Source organism: Euprymna scolopes, chromosome 38 (genome assembly GCF_053919585.1).
Source record: "Euprymna scolopes isolate OS-2025 chromosome 38, ASM5391958v1, whole genome shotgun sequence".
In the NCBI taxonomy this organism is placed as follows: Eukaryota; Metazoa; Mollusca; class Cephalopoda; order Sepiida; family Sepiolidae; genus Euprymna; species Euprymna scolopes.
This window is the reverse complement of record NC_136519.1, coordinates 54,474,856-54,499,940: the sequence shown is the minus strand read 5'-3', so window position 1 is coordinate 54,499,940 and position 25,085 is coordinate 54,474,856. Positions and strand designations below refer to the sequence as shown.

General features: G+C 31.4%; 2 protein-coding genes across 14 annotated transcripts in view; one reads left to right on the top strand and one right to left on the bottom strand.

The window, feature by feature from the left end:
• LOC145263146 (iron-sulfur clusters transporter ABCB7, mitochondrial-like) overlaps window positions 1-20,191 on the top strand; it is a 103,544-nt gene extending 83,353 nt beyond the window's left edge. Inside the window, exon 15 of the mRNA XM_080120121.1 lies at window positions 14,922-20,191. Coding sequence (XP_079976247.1) covers window positions 14,922-15,173 — 252 coding nt within the window. The 3' untranslated portion in view covers window positions 15,174-20,191. The remainder of the gene's footprint in view (window positions 1-14,921) is intronic.
• Window positions 1-25,085, bottom strand: part of LOC145263147 (putative monocarboxylate transporter 5) — a 643,731-nt gene that overhangs the window by 7,378 nt on the left and 611,268 nt on the right. For 10 of the 13 annotated variants that reach the window (XM_080120122.1, XM_080120130.1, XM_080120125.1 and 7 more), the window contains one exon: window positions 9,356-9,500. In XM_080120122.1, the coding sequence (XP_079976248.1) occupies window positions 9,356-9,500 (145 nt within the window). The remainder of the gene's footprint in view (window positions 1-9,355; window positions 9,501-25,085) is intronic. The other 3 variants (XM_080120133.1, XM_080120135.1, XM_080120134.1) reach the window with 2 other exon arrangements.

Sequence of the window (25,085 nt, the reverse complement as noted above, 5' to 3'; positions counted from 1 at the left end):
GAATTTGTATCATTTTATCATGAATCCTTGCCTGGTCACACTCGACATTTTGGCTTCATGTTGACAGACTGGTTCTCATTAGATCACTAAAGTTAAGCGATATTGAGCCTAGCCAGTACCAGATGAGTGACCATTTGGGAATACTAGAAGTTGTACGTATTAAAGTATGTGAGTATATAAATATGATACCTCAAAGAGGTGAACACCCCTGCCTTCCACAGTTCCAGGTCACCCTTGGCCAAGGTATAGCAATTCTTTGCCTCTTTCTGATATGCTGGATTATTACAGAGGTAGATAAAGATAGGAAAAGAGGGCTCTATTGAAAAAAAAAAAAAAACAATTGGTTGGAGGGAGCCTGTTTGCCTCGTACAGCAATCTTCTAGTGATGGTGATACCTGCTTCCAAATTTTCATGAACCAACATGGAAGTAGTAAGGCTCAAAAAACTGCCATAAGAATGCTCATGTCAATGCACAATCTGGGTTAACCAAAGATAGTGAAACATATCTTTGACTTCAGTAAAAAAAATATTTAAGTCCAGCAAGATATGTTTGTTTAAATAAAAAGTGAGACACTTTATTATTATATTAGATGTTCGTTTCTCTAAGGCTTTTTTATTTTATATAGTTTAATAACACAATATATAAGCTAAAATATTACTTAGTTCTGAGATTGAGTTATGTTTGAAAAATAATTCTTGTTTTAATTGTTCTAATTAACTGTAGCATTAGACTTGAAAACAACCATTCTGTAGTTAACTAGGAAGCAGCTCTGAGGTATTGCATTCTATAGACAGACATTTCTTGGAAAGAAACTCTGCTCATGGAAATTCTGCTTAGCTCCAGGTACAAAGAAGAAGAAAGGAAAATTTTTTACAATAGTTGTAGTTAGACAAGTTTATGCTGTGAATGTTTTACAGGAACCAGAGGCTGGCGATCAGTCAAGTACCTATATGAAAATAATGAGGGAGTAGAAAGAGACTAACAGCATCTCTTCTGAGAAAGAGGCTCTAGGGATGAGAAGAGGACATCTTCAAGATTTCGAAGCCGATTTTGACAATACAGAAGAGAGTGCTTTGGGTGGCACCTCCCCAGATGTGTCAACAGTACTCCGTCTTAAGATGTACATGATCTTGTACAGTTGTTTTATCGTTTATGACTCTTCAGTGTTGCTAGATGCAGCAAATGTATCCACACCAAGATTTGAAACCTTTATGGCCTGATCACATCCAAATGTGATCAGGAGTTAAGTACCTGATCTGTTGAACTTTTGGTTTACTTTCTTTAAAAAAATTATTGCAATGTTGTTGCTATGAATTGTTTGAGGATTAACTTAATACCTGCTGATGTTTGCGTTTTGTTTTTGTTTTTTGCTTTTTTGTTTTTGTTTTTATCCAAAAAGTGAGAATTATTTATTCAATCTTTTTGCCTCGGGTTGAGCAGATGCTGAGTTGTGATTAAAGAAAACACCTGATAATTCACACCATCAGTCAGCTGCTCCAACACGTTCAACAATAGATGCCAACAATACAATTAATTTATATGACTACTAGTCGGATACTCGTCCCAGGACAGGTAAAATCAATTCCCCAAATAGTTTTGCATAAATTTTATGTACACTTACAAAAATTATTCCAACTTTGATCAAAAAAAAAATGTCTGGAATATAAGACTTCAGAGATCAAAAGAAGAAATTGAAATTCATGGAATCTTAATTGAGACCAATTGATTATGGATCAAATTCTATGCCAATCTGAAATATTTGAATTCGTGAATGGAAGGTTGTACCCAAGTTTAGTATGATTCATAAAGGAATATAAAATGGTGAAAAACTGTTTGAGGAATTAACTTAACCGTCCAGGGGTGGGTATTCTTCTTTGTGTGTGTATGTATATAGATAAATAAGTTCAGATATATATAATTAACATGAACTAAAGACAATATTTTTTTCAAAAGTGTTCAATATGTGCATAGAACTTTTATAAATAAAATTATATAAGTGTTGTAAAGAGTTTAAGCAGGATATAATATTGATTTAATTGATATTGGGGATAAAACGTTGATTGATCCTTACAATGTTTATATATATATATATATATATATATGAATATAAAGAAATAAAAATATATTTCTTATATATATCTATGTATATAAAAGCGAAAACGTATGTATGTGTGTTTGTGTGTCCACTAAAAACTTTCGACAGACGGAACAAAAATTCACAAACTCGATCTCATATTGAAGCTCCATCCTTCACCCGAAAAATATCGAAAAATTGGCCAAAAACGTTAATTTTTTTCACCCTGAAATCAACAATTTTCTACAGGGGGGGGGGGGTCAACAAAAACCGTCCTCTCATGACGAGATCGGTTCTACGCATGCGTCAGATGACGTCATGACCTGATTTAGTTTAAATAGTTGAAGAACTGACTAAATTTCATGTACGTCGTGTTAGCTCAGTTGGTTAGAGCGTTGGGTCATTATCTAAACGTTTTGGGTTCGAATCGTGGTGTGAGTTGTCTTTTTTCCTTTTTTTTTTTTTCGATTTTTTAAATTTAAATATTGAAGCAGGGTTATTTAAGCCATTTTTCACGTAACACTTGTTTTTCTGTTTTTCATTTTACTTCTCTTATTCTTAGGTTTTCATTAACACCCCCACATCCGACCAACCACACACACCCAAAAACATCCGGGTACCCACCGATTTTTTAAATTTTAATATCGAAACAGGCTTATTTAAGCCATTTTTCACATGTTTTTTTTTTTTTTTTTGGTTTTTAGTTTTAACGTTCGTTTTTCTGTTTTCTTTTTTGTTTTTCTTTTTTTGATTTTTACATTTAACATCGTTCCTTTGCCTTACGTTAGTTTTTTTGTGTTTTTTTTTTCGATGTTTTGATTACCCACCGCCCGAGTACCCCCCGCTTTATTTTTCAGATAAGTTTTAACGTTCGTTTTTCGGTTTTCTTTTTTTACTTCGCTTATTTCACAGGTTTTCATTAACAACCACACACGCTTCCAAACACTCGGGCAATGCCGGGTACCCCCCCCCCCGCTAGTATATATATATATATATATATATCTATATATATGAGAAATAAAAATAGATTTCTTAACCAACGATGGAAGCTGACCTGTTGGTTTTTCTATCTCTATTTTTGTCTCTTCTATTCAACTGAAGATCAACCTTGCTATCTTTGGATTATACTGATTGAATGAACAAATTTTATCAATTTTTTCCTACCGGATTATATTACCATTGGATTTTAAATACTGACTGTTGGATTCCTTTTAAAAAATTCCTTTTTGCTTTTCGGATTATCATTGAAAGAGTCTTCAAATAAAAAGGAATGTTATTCCCGGTTTGTTTTTGTTCTTTTCTACATTTCCTAGATTGTTTTTCACATTTCTTGACACATTTCTTAACGGACATGAACATTTTGCAATTTATGACTACCATAAATTGTAGTTTCGTCTACTGCCTCAATTCTAACTTAGCTACAATTATAATTTGCTAATTTTTTCTGTCCTCTGATGAGAAGAATAACAAGAACAGCATTCTTTTAAACTCAGCAGAATAAGGACTTTGAACATTGTTTGCAAGAGTATTCTGTCGAATAATAAATTTAATTGTAAATTTTAATTTATAGTTTTAATTTCTTCTCTCTCCCTCTCTCTCTCATATATATATATATATATATAAAATGAAAATTACAATTGAATTTACCAAAATGATCCAAGATGGTAAAATTAAAGTAAATTATAAATATTAAAGAATTAATATTTATAAAATTATCTCAGCCAGATAAAAAAGCTCGATAAAACCAAATAGGAAATAGAGCTTATAATATGAGCAAACAATTAATAAAATATGTTAAAAAACACTTTGAAATGAGTTAAAAACATATTTAATCTGAAAAGGAAACACTAGATAAATGGATAAATAAATCCACCAATCGAAACTTAAGAATGTCAAGAACACAATGTCTTTCAAATCATCGCTATTTTAATTATCAAAAAAGTTACATTATGGAAACTCTGGGGATTTATAATAATTCATGTGAAAACTTTTCAGAGAACTAAGTCGACTGATAATCACTTGTTATCTCTGATAAAACTTGGAACTGCACAGAAATGTCAGCCTGACATACCAAAAACAACGAGAGTTGTCAAGCTTCAGGACAAACTTGAAAAGTGTTTGAATAGTTGATAATGTCCATTTTGAATTATTGTATTTTATGTACATTGGATTTGTTTGCATTACATTCAAATACAATTGAACCATTAATTTAAATTTTTGTAATACCATAAGCTGGGGTAACTTTGAGCCACTAAAAATCTTTTTTTAAATTATGCGCAAATCATATATGATTTCTGCATTTCAAATGCAGAAATCATATATTGTGGTGCAGCAGCAAATATTTACTGCAGAGTTATTTACACATTATTGTTTTTATTTTTCTCTTTCTGGCTCAAATTCACCCCGGTTGGCTAGAGTATCCCCAGCTTACAATAATGAAACAAAGAACACATGCTAATTTATTTCTTTTATATTTTTTTGTTAAACTACATATACATTTGTACATGCATTCTTGAATAGGACCTAACTATTGTATGTCTCTCCAATAAAAGAAAATTATTTTAAAATAATTTTTATTAAACGGTTTCAGTTATAATTGAAGAAATGTGACCTTTATAACAATATGAACTGATGTTAGGCACAAGAAGAAAGAAAGAAAAAAGGAAAGTTTTCTTTTTCTTTTATTGTGGTAGGAAAACGAGTTCTTACTGTGAATATTTTACAAGGAAGAACCAAAGATTGAAGTGTAGTTGAGCCCCTTCTATGGAAATAAAGGTAGGGTAGAGAGAGGTTAGCATCATCTCTTCTGTGAGAAAAGAGCTGTAAAGAACAAAACAGACATACTCCCACTAGATTTTAAAGTTAATTTTGAAGTATGTTTAGAAGATAAAGAATTCTCTGAATGGCACCTGATGTGGTATAATTCTTTTGTATATTTAATTATTTTGCATATTTTTAATTATATATAATTCTTTTGGCAAAATCCACAAAGATACTAAATTAATATTTGTTTTAAATTCTTTTAAATTCCCACAAATGTTGGGTTAATAACTCGATAGTGTATATATTACTATAGCTTAAATTATAATAGGTAAATTTTGAATTTGTTTTAAGAAAACATTTTCATCATACATATTGTTGCTGTTCATTTTCAAAACAGTTTTTTTTTATAATAAATTCCAGATGTTTTAGAAAGGCTTTTTCCTCAATGAATTATTATCTCCCATTAAATTAAACCAGAACCTTATTCCCCAACGTTTTGGGTTTTTTTTTTTGTTTTGTTTTTTTTTTCAAAGCAAATCAGTGGAAACAAAATTCCTAGTTGGATCCTTATATTAAAAATTACATAAGGAAGCCTTTTAAAAACATTTTGAATTTATTACCAAGACAAAACGTGTTTTGAAAGAATTGTGTGAATATAAAGATATTTGTTTAAATCTATAATCTTCATCAATCCGCCTCCTCCTGCTCCCCATGATAACGGTGACAAAACGATAGTTTTCATAGTTTACTTACATCATACAGTTCCACCAGCATGAGCATAGGTCACATAATGAAAATACTTTGGGTGCCGGAGTACAGTCGAAACATTTCTTCCTAGGTGTTGGGGATGGTGGAGTTGGTTTTGGTTTTGACATGATGTTGTCTGCTCTCAAGTTTGTTCAAAAGTTTAGAAAAATTGTGCAGTTTTGATGTTGAGCTTTTTTCAGATGCCCAATCTTTTGATAAAAAAAAATGTTGAGAAAGTGGAGAAAATATTGTTGCTCTTAACTATGAACTTGTTATACTGATTTTAATTGCTGTTGCGAATTTGTGATGATTAACATATCATGTGATGGTGGTAAGAGCAAGGATGGCAAATTGGAAAGGATGAAGATGTAATTATCCCTCTTGCTCTCTCTTTCTTGTTCTCTCTCTCTCTCACTATCTCTCTTTCTTTTGCTAGCTTGTTGCATTCTCTCTCTTTCGCGCTCTCTCCCTTTCTCTCTTGTTCTCTCTCTCTCTTTCTAGCTTGCCTTTCTCTCTCTTACTGGCTCGTTCTCTCTCTCTCTATCACCTGCTTTCTATCCTTTGCTCTCTCACCCTCTCAGCAGGTGGAGTACAGACACTGGAAAGTAGGCAGGGTAGGGTTAGGATTTGTTTTGTAAAACTTGTATTTGTGTAAGAGAGAGGGAGAGTTGAGGAAGGAGAAGAATTAGTCTCCCTCCCCACCCACAGAAAGGCAGCAAGCTATTATCTAGTCATGTGATTTTAGATCCTATTGTACTTGTTTTATTATAATCCAAGAATTCCTATTTAATTATATTATGTGTTTGTCAGATTGGGGTGGTGGTGATGAAGGAACATCAAGAAATGTATAAAATGCTGGTATACTTGTTTATGCTTTGAAGAGAGAGAAAGACAATATATATATATATATATATATATATATTATTATGAATATGTATATTTATATAATTATGTATTCGTATATATGGGTACATGCGTGTGTATGTATGTTTGTATATGTACTTCGGTATCTTACCGGAGATCTATGTCTCCACGTATCTGTATATATGTGTGTGTGTGTGTGTGTGTATATATATATATATATATATATATGAGTATGTGTGTATGTCTGCATTTAGATGCATGTATGTTTGCATGTGCATTGTATGTGTGTATGTGCATATGTATCTGTGTGGATGTGTAGATATGTATGTGTGTGTATGTATGCATATATGTGCATGTGTTGGCATATGTATTAACTCTTGACTACCTAAAAACAACTCACTGTCAACTCAAATGAACGAATCGTGGGTACTACGAACATTCAACATGAAATCCCTTACTTGTCAAGCACATATGACACGCACACAAGTCCTTTCTCTCCCTCTCTCTCTCTCTATTTCATATACACCAGTGCCGACATAAACAACCAAAAGCAACCAAATCTTAAAGCCTAAAATTGAAATTCCCCCCTCCTCCCTATTATCCCCCCCCATCTTTTTACCTCCTTCTCCCCCTGCCTATATCCATATATCTCCATCTATGCCTACCTGAATCTGCTACCCCCCACACACACTACAATCTAATGTATTTTAACCTTCAAAACTTAACTATTGTCGATACCCGTCTCCCTCCTGCTTATTATCTCTTACCCCACCTCTTTTTTTTTCTTGTATTTCCTCTAAAACCATTCTTCAAATAATAATCATTTCTGTAAGGTCTGACGAGGCTGCTGGATCATAAACATGGTCCAACATCCGAAACATATGTAACTAAACAGATAAAATGGTAATAAAAAAATAAAAACATATATCTATAATATAAAGCTGAATGTCTGTATGTGTGTGTGTGTGTCTGTGTCTGTGTCTGTGTCTGGTCACGAATAGGCTCCTATATGGTTGACTATTATAGAAAACTGATCATATGTAATGATAGAAGATGTATTGAGACACAGGAATGGGTATGTTTGATCTGGCAGAACGGTGGTTCATTAAAATTGTGGGGTCTGCGTTCGTGCCTGGTCCACAAAGTATGGAAATAAAAAATTTAAAAATGAAAAAAAATAAGTTTACAAGTGTTTTTGATATAGATGTACATAATAATACTTTGATAAGTATGTTTTAACTTAAATAGGGATGGTATAATAAAATTGTGGGGTCTGCGTTCACGCCTGGCCTCCATAGAATGGAAATAGGCACAAACTTTAATAAAGACTTTTCATATCTATCTGCGTAAGTATACTTTGATAATTATGTTTCAGTTTGAAGAAGTATGGTATAATAAAATTATGGGGTGTTCATTTGCACCTGACCTCCATAGAATGGAAATATGTCACAAAGTTTAAAAAGGTTTTTTAATATAGATCCACAGAACATTGTGAGAAGTGTTTCAGTGTTAACAGGTATGGTATAATAAATTATGGGATTATCTATTTATTTTTACTTTCATCATATTTTGCTTTGGTTTTGATACCCCCAAATTCGAAGCTATCTCTTTACAACCCTTCCTTTTCATAACCTATTATACTTTCATAAATCAGAGTCCATTTTCTGTAGTCTGTTTGTGAACCCAGTCAATCACGGGTACTTTTGCTAGTATATATATATATATATATATATATATATGCACACATAAAATACATATTTATAAATATGTCCGCATAGCTATATATGTTATTGTAACTTTAGAACAACATTTTAGACACATTTAGTCGTTATGATAAAATCCTACATTTCATCCTAGGAGGAACACCATCACAATCACAACCATCTTTAGAGAAAGTAGTTCCTATTTTTCCCTTTATATATCAGGTCCTCCTACCGCGCTCCCCCAACACCAAAAGGAAATATACACATTATACATATATTGTGCTTGCACCCTTCATGACTGGATCATAAGCTCATAGACATAACATAATCTTTCTCTTTTCCGATTTAAAAATAATAAAGTCTCCTAAACTAATTCCACTCATTCTGATTGGCTGAGCTCTGACTATTCTTATATTCCGGATTAAAGGTATTTGCATGCTAAATGAATACTAATGTACCATTCAAATATGGTGTTGCAATGATGCCCACTTTTGCCCTCTGAGTAAATTACTGTGTTCATTTTCTTAAATTTTACAGCATCAACAATATCTACACCAGTTTTTATATTCTCTCTCACTCGCTCGCTTGTTTTGTACATTTCTTCTTATACCGAAAAAACCCTAAAAACTAAACATTTTACAGCGTCAACTCTATCTACAACAGTTTCTTTTTCCTCTCTTTCTCTCTCTATATATATTTTTTCCTTCTTACTCTCTCTAATTATTATTTCTCTTGCGTGTTTCTGTGTTCATTTTTTCATGTGGCTTGCTACGATAAATTGCTATCACAAAAGAAAACAAAATTAATCAATCTACTTTCCTACTTTTCATTCTGCTTTTGCTTATGTATTCACAGATTGTCATGAAACAACAACTATAGAAGATGTGTATAACAGTCCACAAATAAATAAATAGATAAACTATTTTCTGTATAAATTAACTTATGGATATTTTTCTATAATGAAAAAAAGAAAACAGTTTGCCAAACTAATTCCTTCTTAAACAAAAAAATGAATTTTGTCATTTTTTTTATTGGGGGGGGGGTCTTTACACAAACTGAGCCACAGCAATGCGTGGACAGGTTCGGCTAGTTGTTAATGTTATCTTGCAAGTTATTAGAATCAGTTTTGTCCGAAATTATTACAATTGCTTTTTATGAGTAAAATATAAATAATTGAAAAATAATAAAATATTAAATAATTACTATTTGTATGAATAAATTGCAGACAATATGTGATGAGTATTTAGAAGAATGTTTAGGTACTGAACCTGAACCTGACCCAAGGCTTTGTCTGCATCTTCCAGCATGTTACAGTAAGCAGCCGAAAAAGTTGCCAGAAGGAAAAACACTGCAAGACAATAAATTCAAAATACTGAAAACAAAACATTAACACAATAAAATAAGACTTATTATTAGTTAAATTATATGAAAGTAGTTTTTCTTGTTTTTCAAGAGAAGTATATTAAAAAATTCTTAATAAACATTTCAAGAGAAGTATATTAAAAAATTCTTTATAAACATTTCAAGAGCAGCATATTAAAAAATTCTTAATAAACATTTAAAGAGAAGTATATTAAAAAATTCTTAATAAACATTTCAAGAGAAGTATATTAAAAAATTCTTAATAAACATTTCAAGAGAAGTATATTAAAAAATTCTTTATAAACATTTCAAGAGAAGTATATTAAAAAATTCTTAATAAACATTTCAAGAGAAGTATATTAAAAAATTCTTTATAAACATTTCAAGAGAAGTATATTAAAAAATTCTTAATAAACATTTCAAGAGAAGTATATTAAAAAATTCTTTATAAACATTTCAAGAGCAGCATATTAAAAAATTCTTAATAAACATTTCAAGAGCAGCATATTAAAAAATTCTTAATAAACATTTCAAGAGAAGTATATTAAAAATTCTTAATAAACATTTCAAGAGAAGTATATTAAAAAATTCTTAATAAACATTTCAAGAGAAGTATATTAAAAAATTCTTAATAAACATTTCAAGAGAAGTATATTAAAAAATTCTTAATAAACATTTCAAGAGAAGTATATTAAAAAATTCTTAATAAACATTTCAAGAGAAGTATATTAAAAAATTCTTAATAAACATTTCAAGAGAAGTATATTAAAAAATTCTTAATAAACATTTCAAGAGAAGTATATTAAAAAATTCTTAATAAACATTTCAAGAGAAGTATATTAAAAATTCTTAATAAACATTTCAAGAGAAGTATATTAAAAAATTCTTAATAAACATTTCAAGAGCAGCATATTAAAAAATTCTTAATAAACATTTCAAGAGAAGTATATTAAAAATTCTTAATAAACATTTCAAGAGAAGTATATTAAAAAATTCTTAATAAACATTTCAAGAGAAGTATATTAAAAAATTCTTAATAAACATTTCAAGAGAAGTATATTAAAAAATTCTTAATAAACATTTCAAGAGAAGTATATTAAAAAATTCTTAATAAACATTTCAAGAGAAGTATATTAAAAAATTCTTAATAAACATTTCAAGAGAAGTATATTAAAAAATTCTTAATAAACATTTCAAGAGCAGCATATTAAAAAATTCTTAATAAACATTTCAAGAGAAGTATATTAAAAAATTCTTAATAAACATTTCAAGAGAAGTATATTAAAAAATTCTTTATAAACATTTCAAGAGAAGTATATTAAAAAATTCTTTATAAACATTTCAAGAGAAGTATATTAAAAAATTCTTAATAAACATTTCAAGAGAAGTATATTAAAAAAAATTCTTAAACATTTCAAAGAAATTTTTTTTGAGACGAAAACATGTAAACATCAAGTTGTTTCTTTTTCGATTGTGAAAAATATCCAAAATAATTATTTTTATTTTTTTGTTGTAACAGTGTAAAATGTTTTTATTAATTGATGGAAATAACTGATCAAAAATATATATTTTTTTTTTTCATGGAACATAGAATATTTTTTTTCTATTGAGAAATGCAATTTTGTCATTTGCTGATTGTCGTGTCAGCTTACCATAAACTGTTGGATGATGCTGATGCAACCTTGGGTCAGGTTCTGGATCAGTACCAACTTTCATGTTTATTAACTCTATATGTAATAAAAACGTTGCAGTTTTCCCCTCTGGACCAAAATACCGTAAGTTTACAACAACAGATGCCGCATACAAATTTCTTATGTTTAGCCTTTTAGCCACTATTTTATGTAACTTCATAAATACTTTTCTGACACATCCAGATGTTCAAATAAAATCATAGATTCCTTCCAAGAAGCTACACCAGCACTATCGCATTAACCTACAGAGGAAGTAGTCCTGATTTCTTTCCCCCTATTGCTGTAGTCCTCCTACCGATCCCCATAAACACTGCAGGGATTTATACACATGGTATGTATATTGTGGTTACAACTTTTCGTAACTGATTCATAAACTGATAGCCCAAATGTTAAATTCCTGTCTGTCGATTCAAAAAATAATAAATTCTCCCTTACAACATTCTGCTATTCTGATTGGCTTAGATCAAACCGATCCCTTATTCCAGATTACAATTCTGTAAACTAAAATGAACACACAAACTGTTATCCAACATGGTGCCTACGTATATAGTAGGCCAGTGTATTACATTAAATAAAGCAATTACTGAACAGCACGGAGGTATTGGCTTCTCCCTCTCCCTCTCTATCCCTCTCTCCTCTCTCTCTCTAAATGTGTTTAGAGGGAAAGAGAGATAGAGATATCTGTTTTGTTTACATTCGAACACTGTACCAAAATGAGAGAGAAAGAGATAGAGAAAGACAGGCAAAAAAAGAGAGAGGGAGATATAAAATCATCATCACAGATTGACTTCATTTCATTACCATGTCACGTTATTGGGTGTAAATAGAAAAAAACATGGCGTTATTTCCATGCTGTGTGGTAGAGTAGTGGATATCGGGGCCGCATCTCAACCTAGGGGTTCATGTTCGCCCCCATGTAATAGATTGATTTTTTTTAAGTTTAACATTTAAACATTTAACATTTAAACATTTGCAATAACTACGTATAACATTTCATTTCTTCTTCTCCATTTTTCTCAGTTGTTTTTATTTTTATTTTTTTAGTGTCGACATGAAACGACAGACCTTCATTTGTTTTTGGGGTGTTTTCTTAGGTTTATTTTTATTTTTTATTTTGGTTTTATTTATTTTTTGTTACGGTGACAAGTGAAATAATTGAAACCAAGTACTGCAGTAATTAATAAAAAAACATAAATGATAAATACACAAAAGAAGTTTCGTTTCATTTCCTTAGGATATGATTCTATGTTGTCATTCTTATACAAATTTCTGCTTCTTAATAAAACTTAGAGACAAACTATTTTTAGTCGCAGAGGCCAGTAAGTAACCAGTCAACATTACCACAGCTTCAACGGCTAAGTGGATGTTTTTTTTTTTTTTTTTTTTTTTTTTTCCACCTCTCTCCACCCAGACTGTCTACTGCATTCCAATAGCCTTTCTTACCATGAGAAGTTGGGGGTGTCTATTCTGAGGGCAGTGGCAACAACAACTGTACTTTAATTTTTTTCGAGGGGGAGGGCACATGCTTCCACCAAGCAACACCGGTTAGAAGGTACTGTTAGTTATAACAATAAAGTCATCATCGTATCTTATTGCATCAAGACCATATCCATAAAAGGACAGTGTCATTTGCTTCTAAGTCTTTGTATCCATAAAAGGACAGTGTCATTTGCTTCTAAGTCTTTGTATCCATAAAAGGACAGTAGCATTTGCTTCTAAGTCTTTGTATCCATAAAAGGACAGTGTCATTTGTTTCTAAGTCTTTGTATCCATAAAAGGACAGTGTCATTTGCTTCTAAGTCTGTGTATCCATAAAAGGACAGTGTCATTTGCTTCTAAGTCTTTGTATCCATAAAAGGACAGTGTCAATTGCTTCTAAGTCTTTGTATCCATAAAAGGGCAATGTCATTTGCTTCTAAGTCTTTGTATCCATAAAAGGACAGTGTCATTTGCTTCTAAGTCTGTGTATCCATAAAAGGACAGTGTCATTTGCTTCTAAGTCTTAGTATCCATAAAAGGACAGTGTCATTTGCTTCTAAGTCTTTGTATCCATAAAAGGACAGTGTCATTTGCTTCTAAGTCTTTGTCAGAACATAAATGGACAGTGTCATTTGCTTCTAAGTCTTTGTCAGAACATAAATGGACAGTGTCATTTGCTTCTAAGTCTTTGTCAGAACATAAATGGTTACATGTGCATCTTCATAATGTTTTGTTATATCATGCCACTTGGGGGTGTTGGCTAATCTCTATTTGTGGCAGGTGTCTCTTAGTCTGTCATACAATTGCAATGTCACTATTGATTTCCAAAAGTGTTTGTGTTTTTGTTTATAAATCGGGATTTCAACCTGAGATCATCACATCATCATCAGTTTAATGTTTATTTCATATTCTGGAATTTTTTTTTAATGTTTGTTTCATATTCTGGAATTTTTTTTTAATGTTTGTTTCATATTCTGGAATGTTTTTTTAATGTTTGTTTCATATTCTGGAATGTTTTTTTAATGTTTTTTTAAAATTGACTTCCAAACTAACCTACCTCTGACAAGGTCTTTATTTATCTCACTCGCTCTGAAGCCCATCCTTAACACTTCCTCCCATATTTTCCCCTGCCAACTCACCCTACTACCACAATGGTTTTACATCTACTAACCCAAGCATGCTCATTCATTCTTTCAATGTGACTAAACCAACAAAGTCTCGTGTTCTACACACATCTGCATATAGAAGATTAGAAAAATGTTTTAAGGTTATCTGATACACTGATTCAGTTTAAATCCCCACAGTTAAGCAACATTGAACCTGGTTAGTAACATGTACAATATTGCATATCGTTACACGTATGAAAATGGTCTCATCTTAAAGAAAAAAGGGCTATTTGCCAATATGGTCGGCTTAATATAAAATTTTATGTTGTCTTTCACTAAAAAATTCAAATTGAAAACTAATTAAATTTTTATCTCAATATCAAATTGTATTTTCATATGTTTTTTATGATTCAAATCTGAAGATTTTTTTTATTGATTAAGAAAAATCTATCTTTTATCTGTTAATAATCATATTATGAAGATTCAATGTGTTAGCTCGTTAAATAAATTTTATATGAACAGTCAATGTTGTACTTCCATGTCATTTAGTTTTTGATCTTGAAGTATTTTATTTTCTTAGCTTCTTACATCAAGTGGCTTCATGCCTTTTCGGGAGTAATTTCCATAAAAAAAAAAAAATTGTACATTTTTTTTTTTTTTTAATCCAAGATATTGGGATTTTGTCCAATGTTAAGGTGGATTGATCGAATAATCATCGCTTTCATTATGATTATTTATCATTTACCACAAGGGTACATGCTACATTCGTAAGGATTTTTCACTTATTTAAAGCTTGCATTTGTGAAAATTGTTTTTCTGAACCAGTAGCACAAAAGAGGAGATAATTCCTAATTTCCAACAAAATATGAACAATCATAATCCATGGTTAATTGTGTTAGCAAAATAAATGTGTTATGATTATGTTCTGCAAGAATCTGTGTTTACGTTAAAAGATTTAGATGTAATGAAAACAAAATTTTGGTTTGAAATATCTACTTGTAGATGTGTAGCTATTTTTTTTTTTTTTTTTTTGTGTAAAGTGATTTTTTTTTTTATATGTTTCCATTTTTCTTCCCATGATTCTTTTCTTATTGGAACAAAAAAATAAAATGATTCTTTCTTCTTTTCCAGAACATTCTGAGTGCTTTGAAGCAAATCACTGCAGGGCGGACAACAATTGTTATCGCTCATCGATTATCAACTGTTACTGATGCTGACGAAATATTGGTTTTGGATAACGGACAGATTATTGAACAAGGAAGCCATCAGGCTTTACTCAGCATCCCTGACTCTATTTACTCCACAATGTGGCATCGGCAGTCTTTAAATCGAGATGAATATGAAGAATGGTTAAAAGCACAAGAACAAGCAAAAGCAGCTTAAGTTTTAGAAATCAATTTTTTTTTAAACATAAAGAAAACATGCGTTTCTATTTTTGAATGTTTTATTTTAGATTTTAAAAAGATTTTCATTGGACAAGAGATTTGTTTAAGATGTGAGTTGATAATATAAACCATTTAGCTGACAACAATGCATCCCTTTCGTCAGCCATTCATTGAGCTCAGGATAGATTTGGAAAAGGAGTTTGCAAAGCCATTAAATTGAAAAAAAAAATTAAAAAAAGATAAAATCTAACATCAGATTATTCCTGTTTGTTACATCTCTCCCTCCTTCCCTCTCTCCCTCTCTCTCTTTCTCTCTTTGCCAGCCATTTTCAATTAGGACTGCACATTTGTTGACCTGGAGCCAAACGAAAAAGAAAGAAAAGACAGCAACATCTTATGATTCCCAGGATTATTTATGATTGATTTTTACAAACCTTTTTTCATTAATAGAAAACGTGTTCCTATTTTTAAATGTTTTATTTTAGATTTTAAAAAGATTTTCATCGCATTAACCCAGCAAACACGAAATTTGTTTAAAATGTGAGTTGATTATATGAACCATCTACCTATTTTGAATCCCATTTAAGGTCAGAATTTAGTCTTTCTGTGCTCAAATAGAAACCCTGGTTATACCATACTAGAAATAAGCCAAAATCCAAAATCAGTCTCTTTTTATATGCTATATCCTCTACCTACCTACCCTCTCTCTCTCTCTCTCTCTCTCTCTCTCTCTCTCTCTCTCTCTCTCTCTCTCTCTCTCTCTCTCTCTCTCTCTCTCTCTCTGTTGTCCTCAAACAAAGATTATTATTATTATTATTAAAAAGACAGCAACACATTTTTACAGTTCACAGATTTATTCATATTTCTGGAAAACAAGAATCATAAACTATCTAAAGTATCTCAACTTCATCACACCCCCTGATACATAGGAAAAGAATAACCAGAGAAAATGTATTTCTACATATTGAATGTTTTATTTTATAGTTAAAAAATATTTTAATCACATTAATCTGCCAGACGCAAGCAGTATTTAAGGTGAGGTGATTATTTAAATCTTCTATTTGGCACTATTGAATCCCATTTGTGTTAAAATTTTATATTTTAAAACGTTAGTCTTTGTGTGCTCAAATAGAAATCCTAGAAGATACATCTGTTACACTACACTAGAAAAAAAAGTGCAACCTATTTGATCACAAAATGGTTAGATTGTTTGAATCAGGAAAAAGAAGTTTTCAAAACCAGTTAAATTTTAAGAAAATAAGACAAAATCCAAAATTAGTTTCTTTCTGTTTGCTGGTTCACAGGTTTATTCATATTTATAGAAAATGAAAATAGTGAACTGTGGTTGTTTAAAGTACCCTACCTCTTCAAATGACTTGAAAAGAATGATCAGCAAAAAACATTGAATTTTGCATTAAAATCGTATTTATTCACTAAATGCATTTAAAATGCAAGTTGATTATATGAACCTTTTCTCTGGCAGTATTTAATCCGATTTGAGTTAGAATTTCATATTTTAAAATGTTAGTTTTGTGTGCTCAAATAGGAAATCCTAAAATTAAATTTAAAGAGGACAAAATCCAAAATTAGTCTCTCTCTTTGTCAGCCATCTTGAATCCCATATAAGTTCCACTTTTGAATCAATTTGAGTCAGCCAATGAACTCGGATTAGATTGCTTGAATCAGGAAAATAGTTCACAAAACCAGTTAAATTGAAAAAAATAAAGACAAAATTCGAAATTAGTCTCTTTCTGTTTGTTATGTCTTCTACTTCGTCTCTGTATCCCTGTCTGTTTCTATCTCTATCATAGGCAGCCATCTTAAATTAGAACCATTTTCATGATGACTTGCAAGAAAATGCTTATCAAAAAGACAGCAACATCTTTTTATGGTTTATAGGTTTATCAATATTTCTGAAAAACAAAAGTAATGAACCTTGTTTGTTGAATGTCACCTCCACCTATGCACTGAAAAAGAATAACAAAAAAATTATTTTATATTTAAAAAAATTTTTTTTATCACATTAACCCAGCAGATATGCAAAGTATTTAAGATGTGAGTTGATTATATGAATCTTAATTCTATTGAATGCCATTTAAGTTTGATATTTTACAACATTAGTGTGCTTGAATAAAAATCATGAAAATTTCATCTTTAAAAAATTGCTAAATTAAATGCCATGTATTTAATTCCAAAGCACAATACTAAATATGAAAGCCGTTAATATACATTACAAAAAAAAAATTTTTCAGAAAGAGAAATATATAGTTATACACAAAATTAATATTGTATTATTTAATCCAAAAACATTCAATAATGCTCAACACAATTTTTGTAGAGCTATATAAAAATAAGTTTTTCGAAACAATACTGAAAATATAAAAACTAAATTATCAATTACTTAAGTTGGTGTAATGTGTGTATATTTCTACTAAAAAAATGTGACCTGTTGAGTCACCTATTTAGCTCAGGTTAGAGTATTTGAATAAGGAAAAAGTGAAATTGCAAGCCAGTTAAATTAATAAAATTAAAAAACATCTTAAAGTAGTTTTTCTGTTCACTGGATATCCCTTTTTCTCTTCAGATCTGGGTTAAATAGTATTAATATTTGTGGTGGTATTACCTATTGTTTATGATTGACTGTTTCAATCATATGTTTTATAGTTAGTTTTATTAGTTTTGACTATTAATAAATGGAGAGATAGAAGCAAGAGTTATAGCTAAAGTATAAAATAAGAACAATGAGAGAGGGTGGCAGTAATGGAAACTTTGTAAGGGGAGGGTAATTTGGTTAGTAAATTGCAAATTACAGCTAATTAGAACAATTAAGTTCATAATTCTGTCTAAAAACTAGTTCTTGTTAAATCATCAAAGTTAAGCAATGTTGAGCCTAGCCAGTACTAAATGGGTGACCATTAGGGAATACCAGGTGCTGTATGTGGAATGATGGCAAAATCTTTCTACAAAAAATTAAGCCTTGAAATCAATATTTTAATTAATCTCCGACAGCACTGGGTTATTTATTTATTTATTTTTTCAAAATTTTGCTTGGAGAAAAAGATTTTTGAAAATTCTATTTAAAAGAAAAAAAATCATCAACTTGATGTTCAAATCAAGTGCCAGAGTTAATTTGAAAACCTCTCTTTGACTTCTACCTTCTTGTCTTTCTCTTTCTCTTTGTACTTCTCTCTCCTTCTCAGCCAACCATCTTGAATTAGGACAATATGTGTATTGATCTAGAACAAAAGCTTATCAAAAAGACAACATCTTTTTATAGTTCACAGATTTATTCATGTTTCTGAAAAAAATGAAGTTGTTTAAAGTATTTCAACTTCACCTCACCCCCACCCCACCCCTCCGATACACAGGAAAAGAATAACTAGAAAAATATCTGTATATTGAATGTTTTATTTTATATTTCAAAAAGATTTTGATCCCATTTATCCAGTGGACACCAACGGTATTTAAGATGTGAGGTGATTATATGAATCTTCTATCTGCCACTGTTGAATCTCATTTAAGTTAAAATTTGATATTTTCAAACGTTAATTCTGGTGTGCTCAAATAGAAATCCTAGAAGATTTGTTTATTATACTATTGACAGCAACACCTTTTTATGGTTTACAGGTTTATTCATATTTCTGGACTTCATAAATTTCTAACTCCCTTCCCTCTTTCTCTAGTTATTTAACCCCTTCATCTCTACTAAAAAAGAAGCCTGTCGTTCAATGATGTATACCGGTGAATAACATCAAAGTGATTTTAAATTAAGTAAGAGAGATCAAGAGGACAGCCATTAAAGAGATGGGCTGACCAGATAAGGATTGAGGCTGTATTTTTTGGATTATTCAAACTACTGTTCATATCTTGGATGTTGCTCTCACAACATTCTAGACAATGTGACCCTCAACCTTTTTTCAGGTGCATCTTGAATCGGCATTGAAACCTTTTCTCTTTTCTGCAACCACTTTTCCATAGAAGAGACATTGCTAGCCTGTCTCTGCTCTATTGTTATTTTTATGGTGAATGCTCATCTGAGCTCCAATCTCTGGTCCCCCTTATCAAACTTTTACAAAAAAAAAAACACTCGTCTAGCTGCAATCACTAAACGTTGATTCCATGAACTAAGTTTCTTTCCTAGAACTGCCCACCTGTGGAACTCTATTTTGCTGACCTCCTTTCCAGCTGACTACAATATGGTTGTCTTCAAGTTCAATGTGGTCCTGGATATGAGTTTAAACTATATCCGATGGTGAAGCCCCAGCTTGCGGGCTTTGGGGAGTGTGGAGCCATCCTTTGCTATTGCTCCCAGGTCCACTCTAACCCGGAGTGGTAGTACCTGTTAAGGTCCCAACTATGGGTTAAATAGAAACCGACTTGAAAAAAAATATATATTCTATTAAAAAACTTTTCTTCAAAATCACTGGATTCGGCATTAAATAACCTAAAAAGGGTTGATATGCCATAAAACAAAAACAAACAATCATCAAGTCCAATGTAAACAAGTTTTTACTGAGCCATCCCCTTAAATAATCTAATTATACCAAATTCTGACTACTAACGATTAATATGCTATTATCCCAATGACTACCATGCACCCATTAATCCTTATCCTCGAGTGGCCTTCAGGCCTTGATAATGTGGTGATCCCCTTGTAAAAAGAAAACTCAGGAATCTGAGGAAAATCAAAGATTACATCGCCTGAAGCATGAAAATAAAATCCAAGATGAGAACAATAGTCTGAGTAATACAAATTATCAATCCTCATCTAAAAAATTCTGAAACATAATGGTTGATACTAGTATTCTGTTTGTGACTAGTCTGCTGCTCAAAACCATAAGTGGTGGAATCTTGTTCCCAAACATGTGGTGAAGCTTGTTGGAGTACACACTCAAGTCAAATTAAATAATGTTTTGCCAGATGAAAAGTGGCACAAATTGATGGTATTTTTTGTATTTATTTTTTATTTATTATTGTTTAAATAAAAAATTTGTAAATAAAATAATTTTGTCACAAGCTCGTTTTTATCCAGTGTTATTTTAAAAAAGAAATTTTTTTTTTACCGTAAATCAAGAGAGAGTGAGAGCAATAAAAACGAGAGTGATAAAATCCTAAAACAATGTTTATATGTAAATGTTTGTTTGTGTGCTTTTATAGATGCACAGTAATATCAATGCCTCCATTCGGTCTCAAAAGACAATAGATACCCCTTGCAAGGGTAACTTCGTGTGTAATTGTGAGGCAGGGGTTGTACAATCACCAACCACTGTTTGAGTCCAGTGGTAAGGATCACTGGAAACAATGCTGAGATAAGCGGAGAGCACATACAGCACCTGGAATTCAGACGGTCATCCATTTTAGTACTGACAGTGATTATGCTGTATTATGCACAGTAATGATGGCATACGTAAAAATAACACAAGTGGATAAATTGGAAAAAGCAGGAACATAGAGCAGTTGTTCCTAGCCTTTTTCTCAAGCAACTTTAATCATTCACCTGAAAACATGAATGTTGCCTGACTAGTTTTAGTTGGATGTGTGTTGTAATATATTATTACTTTGTGGGTGTCTTTGGGAGAAGAGACAATAAACCTAGAAACTAAATCCAGACTAGAGTCTGTAAGGCAGTTGGATACAACATTTACTGCAGTCAAGCTGGTGCCGAACCTATTGCTCAGCTTTCCTTTGGATTATATCAGCTCGGTTGATAGAGGTATCCTGACGTCAGCATAGCTCAGAATTCTATATAAATTGCCAAGTCTCACACTCTATAGAGCTCATTTCAGTGCCACTGTTTGCTCATGGGTTGTGTCGTTACAGTAGACACTGCAATTTGGCAATGGAGTGATTTGAGGCACGAAACTTTGTTGTTTCTATTGACAAACGAACACCAACACATACATTACTAAGACGAGAGACGAGCATAATAAACCTGATAATTCACATTGTAAATATAGCTTATATATTGGGACCCTATGCCAATAGGTAGAGATTGTTAACTAGTATGAATAATAGACTTGCTGCAGGTGGGAAATATTTACCAAAGAGAAAAGAAGCCAAAATATGAGTAATATCTCTGATTTTTTATTTGGCCACCCACAATTTGATTTCTCTTGAAAAGAAAAGTGCCTTTTTAAATGGAGGCTATCTGCTGTGGTTATGGAACATTTAATTTTTTTTATGAAAAATAATGACCACTCCACCTTAGACATAAGGTTTTTAATGTCCTTAGATTAGTGGCAAATTAGCCCTTTCAAACAGATGTTGACTAACCATTACCACAAGATCCGATTCTATTCCAGGAGATTAACAGGGAAGGCGAGTGACAGTTGGTCCTTTAGACGTCTCAGTTAGTTTGATTTTCTAGGATCTGACAGTTGGATTTAATTGGTCCTTGGTCTTTGGTTTGGTTGGTTTGAAAATTCTCATTGGCAAGTCTGTTATTCGGTAGAGGAAAATAAGCATCATTGTAAGTTTGAAAGAAAAAATCTTTCTTAATTCTTTGAAATGCGATTTTATTTGGAAAAATTCTTCTGTTGTGCTACTGACTGAAACCAAGTTGACACTGCAAATGGTGTTGTAATTGGACAACAACTTTAGACTGGCACAGTTTGAGCAGTGAACACACATACAGCATTCGTTTATGAAGTTAGTTTAATTTTTGTTTACTTTTAAATGCGAATGTAATTTTCTTTTTAATATTTTTTTCTTTATCTTATATTTTGATAAACTCCTGAAATTTTTATCTTTATTTTTTCCATGTGCCAATATTTTCTATTTATCAACTTGTGTCCCAATTCATATGAGTGGCTCTCCTCTAAAAGAGACTCCCTGTTTTGACACAATTCTGGTTCTGACCTTTACTCCTGACCTGAAATGGAAGACTGACATCAAATCTTTTGTCAAGGTTACCAAAAAATTGGTTGCATCATTTTACTGCTTCATATGCAGGTAGAGGATTGAGTTAGATAACTCCCAATCCTCAACCTAGATAAGAGTCAGATACATCCTAAAATAGAGTACTCTCGCCACATCTAGGCAGGAGTTGCTCGGAGAGCCTATCCTGCCTTGACAAAGTTCAAAACTGGTTTCAGAACATAGTAGGTGATGTCCTTTTTTCTTCTCTGCAACCATTTTCCCATAAAAAAGATGCTACGAACCTGTCTCTGCACTACTGTTATCTTCATGGCAAGTGCTCGTCTTTGCTTCAATCTATGATCCCCTCTTGCCAAACTTTCATAAAAAATACTCGACTAGCTATAACAACCATCAACAGTTTCCCCCCATCTCTCTATCAGTGCCTAACTCTAAATGCAAATTCCATAAACAAAGCTTCTTTTCTATAACTGCCCGCCTATGGAACTCTGTTTTGCTGACTATAATATAGTTGTCTTCAAGTCCAATGTAAACAAGTTCTTGTTGAGCCCCCCTCCCCCCAAATAATCCATTTCTACTTCATTTCCACAACTAACTATTAATACACTGTTGTCTCAGTGACTACCATACATTCATTAATCCTTATGCTCAAGTGGCCTTCAATCCTTGATAAGTGGTAACATTTATGTAAATATTTTTTAGTCTGGCAACAATGCGTTACATCTCTTGTGTTTACATTCCAGGTCCAAAACAAATATGGTCGACAATTGTTTTGCATATCATGAAAATACATGTAATAATGCGGTAATATTTTACTAATTATGATATGACAATTAAGTAGATAACATTGCTTTTAGTTAAAATTGATATAAAAAGTAAAGTACCCTATCGAGGCACACACAACGTATGTCTGTCTACATTGACGATTCAGATGAAAAAGGACACATAAGTAGAGAACGGAGGTAGATAGAGAAGTAGAGATGCCATCTGTTGGACAAATTGGAAACCACGACAAGGGTAAATAACCGGTGCGTATTGAGTAACGTCCGTGTGCATGGGTGCACGACATACCTATTTGCATATCAGTCTGTGAAAAGTATGTCCATAATACCATTGGTTTTTAATGAAAATTCAGTTTTTCGACTTTTGATTTTCACTCTAATAACGAAGAAGCACTTTTTCCTACTTGATCATTTTTTCGTAACTTTTGGAATTTATAGCATGTAATGCGTTAGGTGTGTCAGAAACTGTGTGAAAAATATTGAATAATTCGATCCCCTGTCTTTCCAACTACACGAAAAATGTAATTCAACCCCTAATATTTTTTCAATTAAAGGAGCAAGGACCAAGGTTTCACTAAAAAAAATATATATAAAAAAAAAAGGTTTTAAACTTTGGACTTTACAGGTAAATTTCCAAAAAAACTGTTCTTTTTTTTTTGTTTTAAATTAGAATATATTATTTATTGATCTTTTATCTTCAATTTGTGATATATAAAACTTTGGCACATAAATTATTTACATTTCAAAATGGGGGGGGTGAATTAATTCGACCCCCTGTCTTCCCAAGCTTATAACTACTCGAAAAATTTAATTCAAACCCTATTTTTTTTTTCAATTAAAGGAGCAAGGACCAAGGTTTCATTTAAAAAAAAAAAAGTTTTAAACTTAGCACTTTACAGGTACATTTCTAAAAAACACTTCTTTTTTGTTTTAAATTTGAATATATTATTTATTAATCTTTTATCTTCAATTTGTGATATATAAAACTTTCGTGAGTAAATTATTTACTTTTTAATAGACATTTCAAAATGGGGGGGGCGTGAATTAAAAAAAACGTTTGTCTAAAATATTATATTCGGTTTATTGGAAAGAGCATGACATTTCACATTGACCCTGAAAATATCGTAAAAATAGAATCATTAGAAAAATTTTGATAGATTTTTAAAGTTTAAAAATTGAAAACTACTGAACTCGTAAAATTCAATTAATTTCATTACTGTTTCTTAAAAAATAAAAAAATAATATTTCTATTACTTTTTATACAACTTAAATAATTTATTTTGGAAGTATAATCCATAAAGAAAATAAACAACCCACTTTTAAAAGAGAAATTACGAGTTTTTTATATTTTAATCGCAGTTTCATGTTAGGGGTGTCAAAAATTCCTACAAAAATTCTGATACACCTAGTGAAACAGCCTCATAGCTTTTGCTTCCTTTATTTGATCCTCACATTCCATGAACAATTTTTCTGACAAAGGAGGAAGAATTGTTGTTTTCTGGGTAGGAATCTATCCATCTAACATTTATCGTGTAGCTAGTTTTTTTCCTTGAAGTAGTATTTTTTTAGCTCCTTACATCAAATGGCTTCATGCCTTGTCTGAAGCATTATCCATGGAGTTTTTTATGGATTTTCTGGAAAAGATGCTTTATGCTAATGAAGAGATGCTGATTTAGTGTTTACCTATGAAATAATGGAAGACATACTTGTTAAGTAAAAGGTTTTGAAGAGTATTGTTTATAGAAATAAAACAGTAATGGCATGTGTGTGCATATATATTTTTTTTACAGAAAGTTTTTAGATGAGACAAGTCATTGGTACCGTCGGTTTCAAACCTGATAATTAGGACCATTTCAGATACCCATATCAAGCTCTCTTCAGCCAATATTCATCTCTTGATGATGATGATGATGATGATGAGTATTGGCTGAAGAGAGCTTAATATGGGTATCTGAAACGGTCCTAATTATCGGGTTTGAAACTGATGGTACTAATGACTTGTCCCATCTAAAAACTTTCTGTAAACAAAATATAAATACGCTCTTATTTTATGATTTTCTTTAAAATTGAGCACTCTGCTGGATTTTTTTTTTTTAAAAAACCAATTATATATATATATATATAAATTCACCTGTCATCCCTGTTTTAAATGATGGAATCGCCTGATAGTCAAAGACAAAACTCAAGCAAAGGCATATGATCCACGGTTTTATCATTCACAAATACCGTGTTTGAATATATGGTTAAGTGGC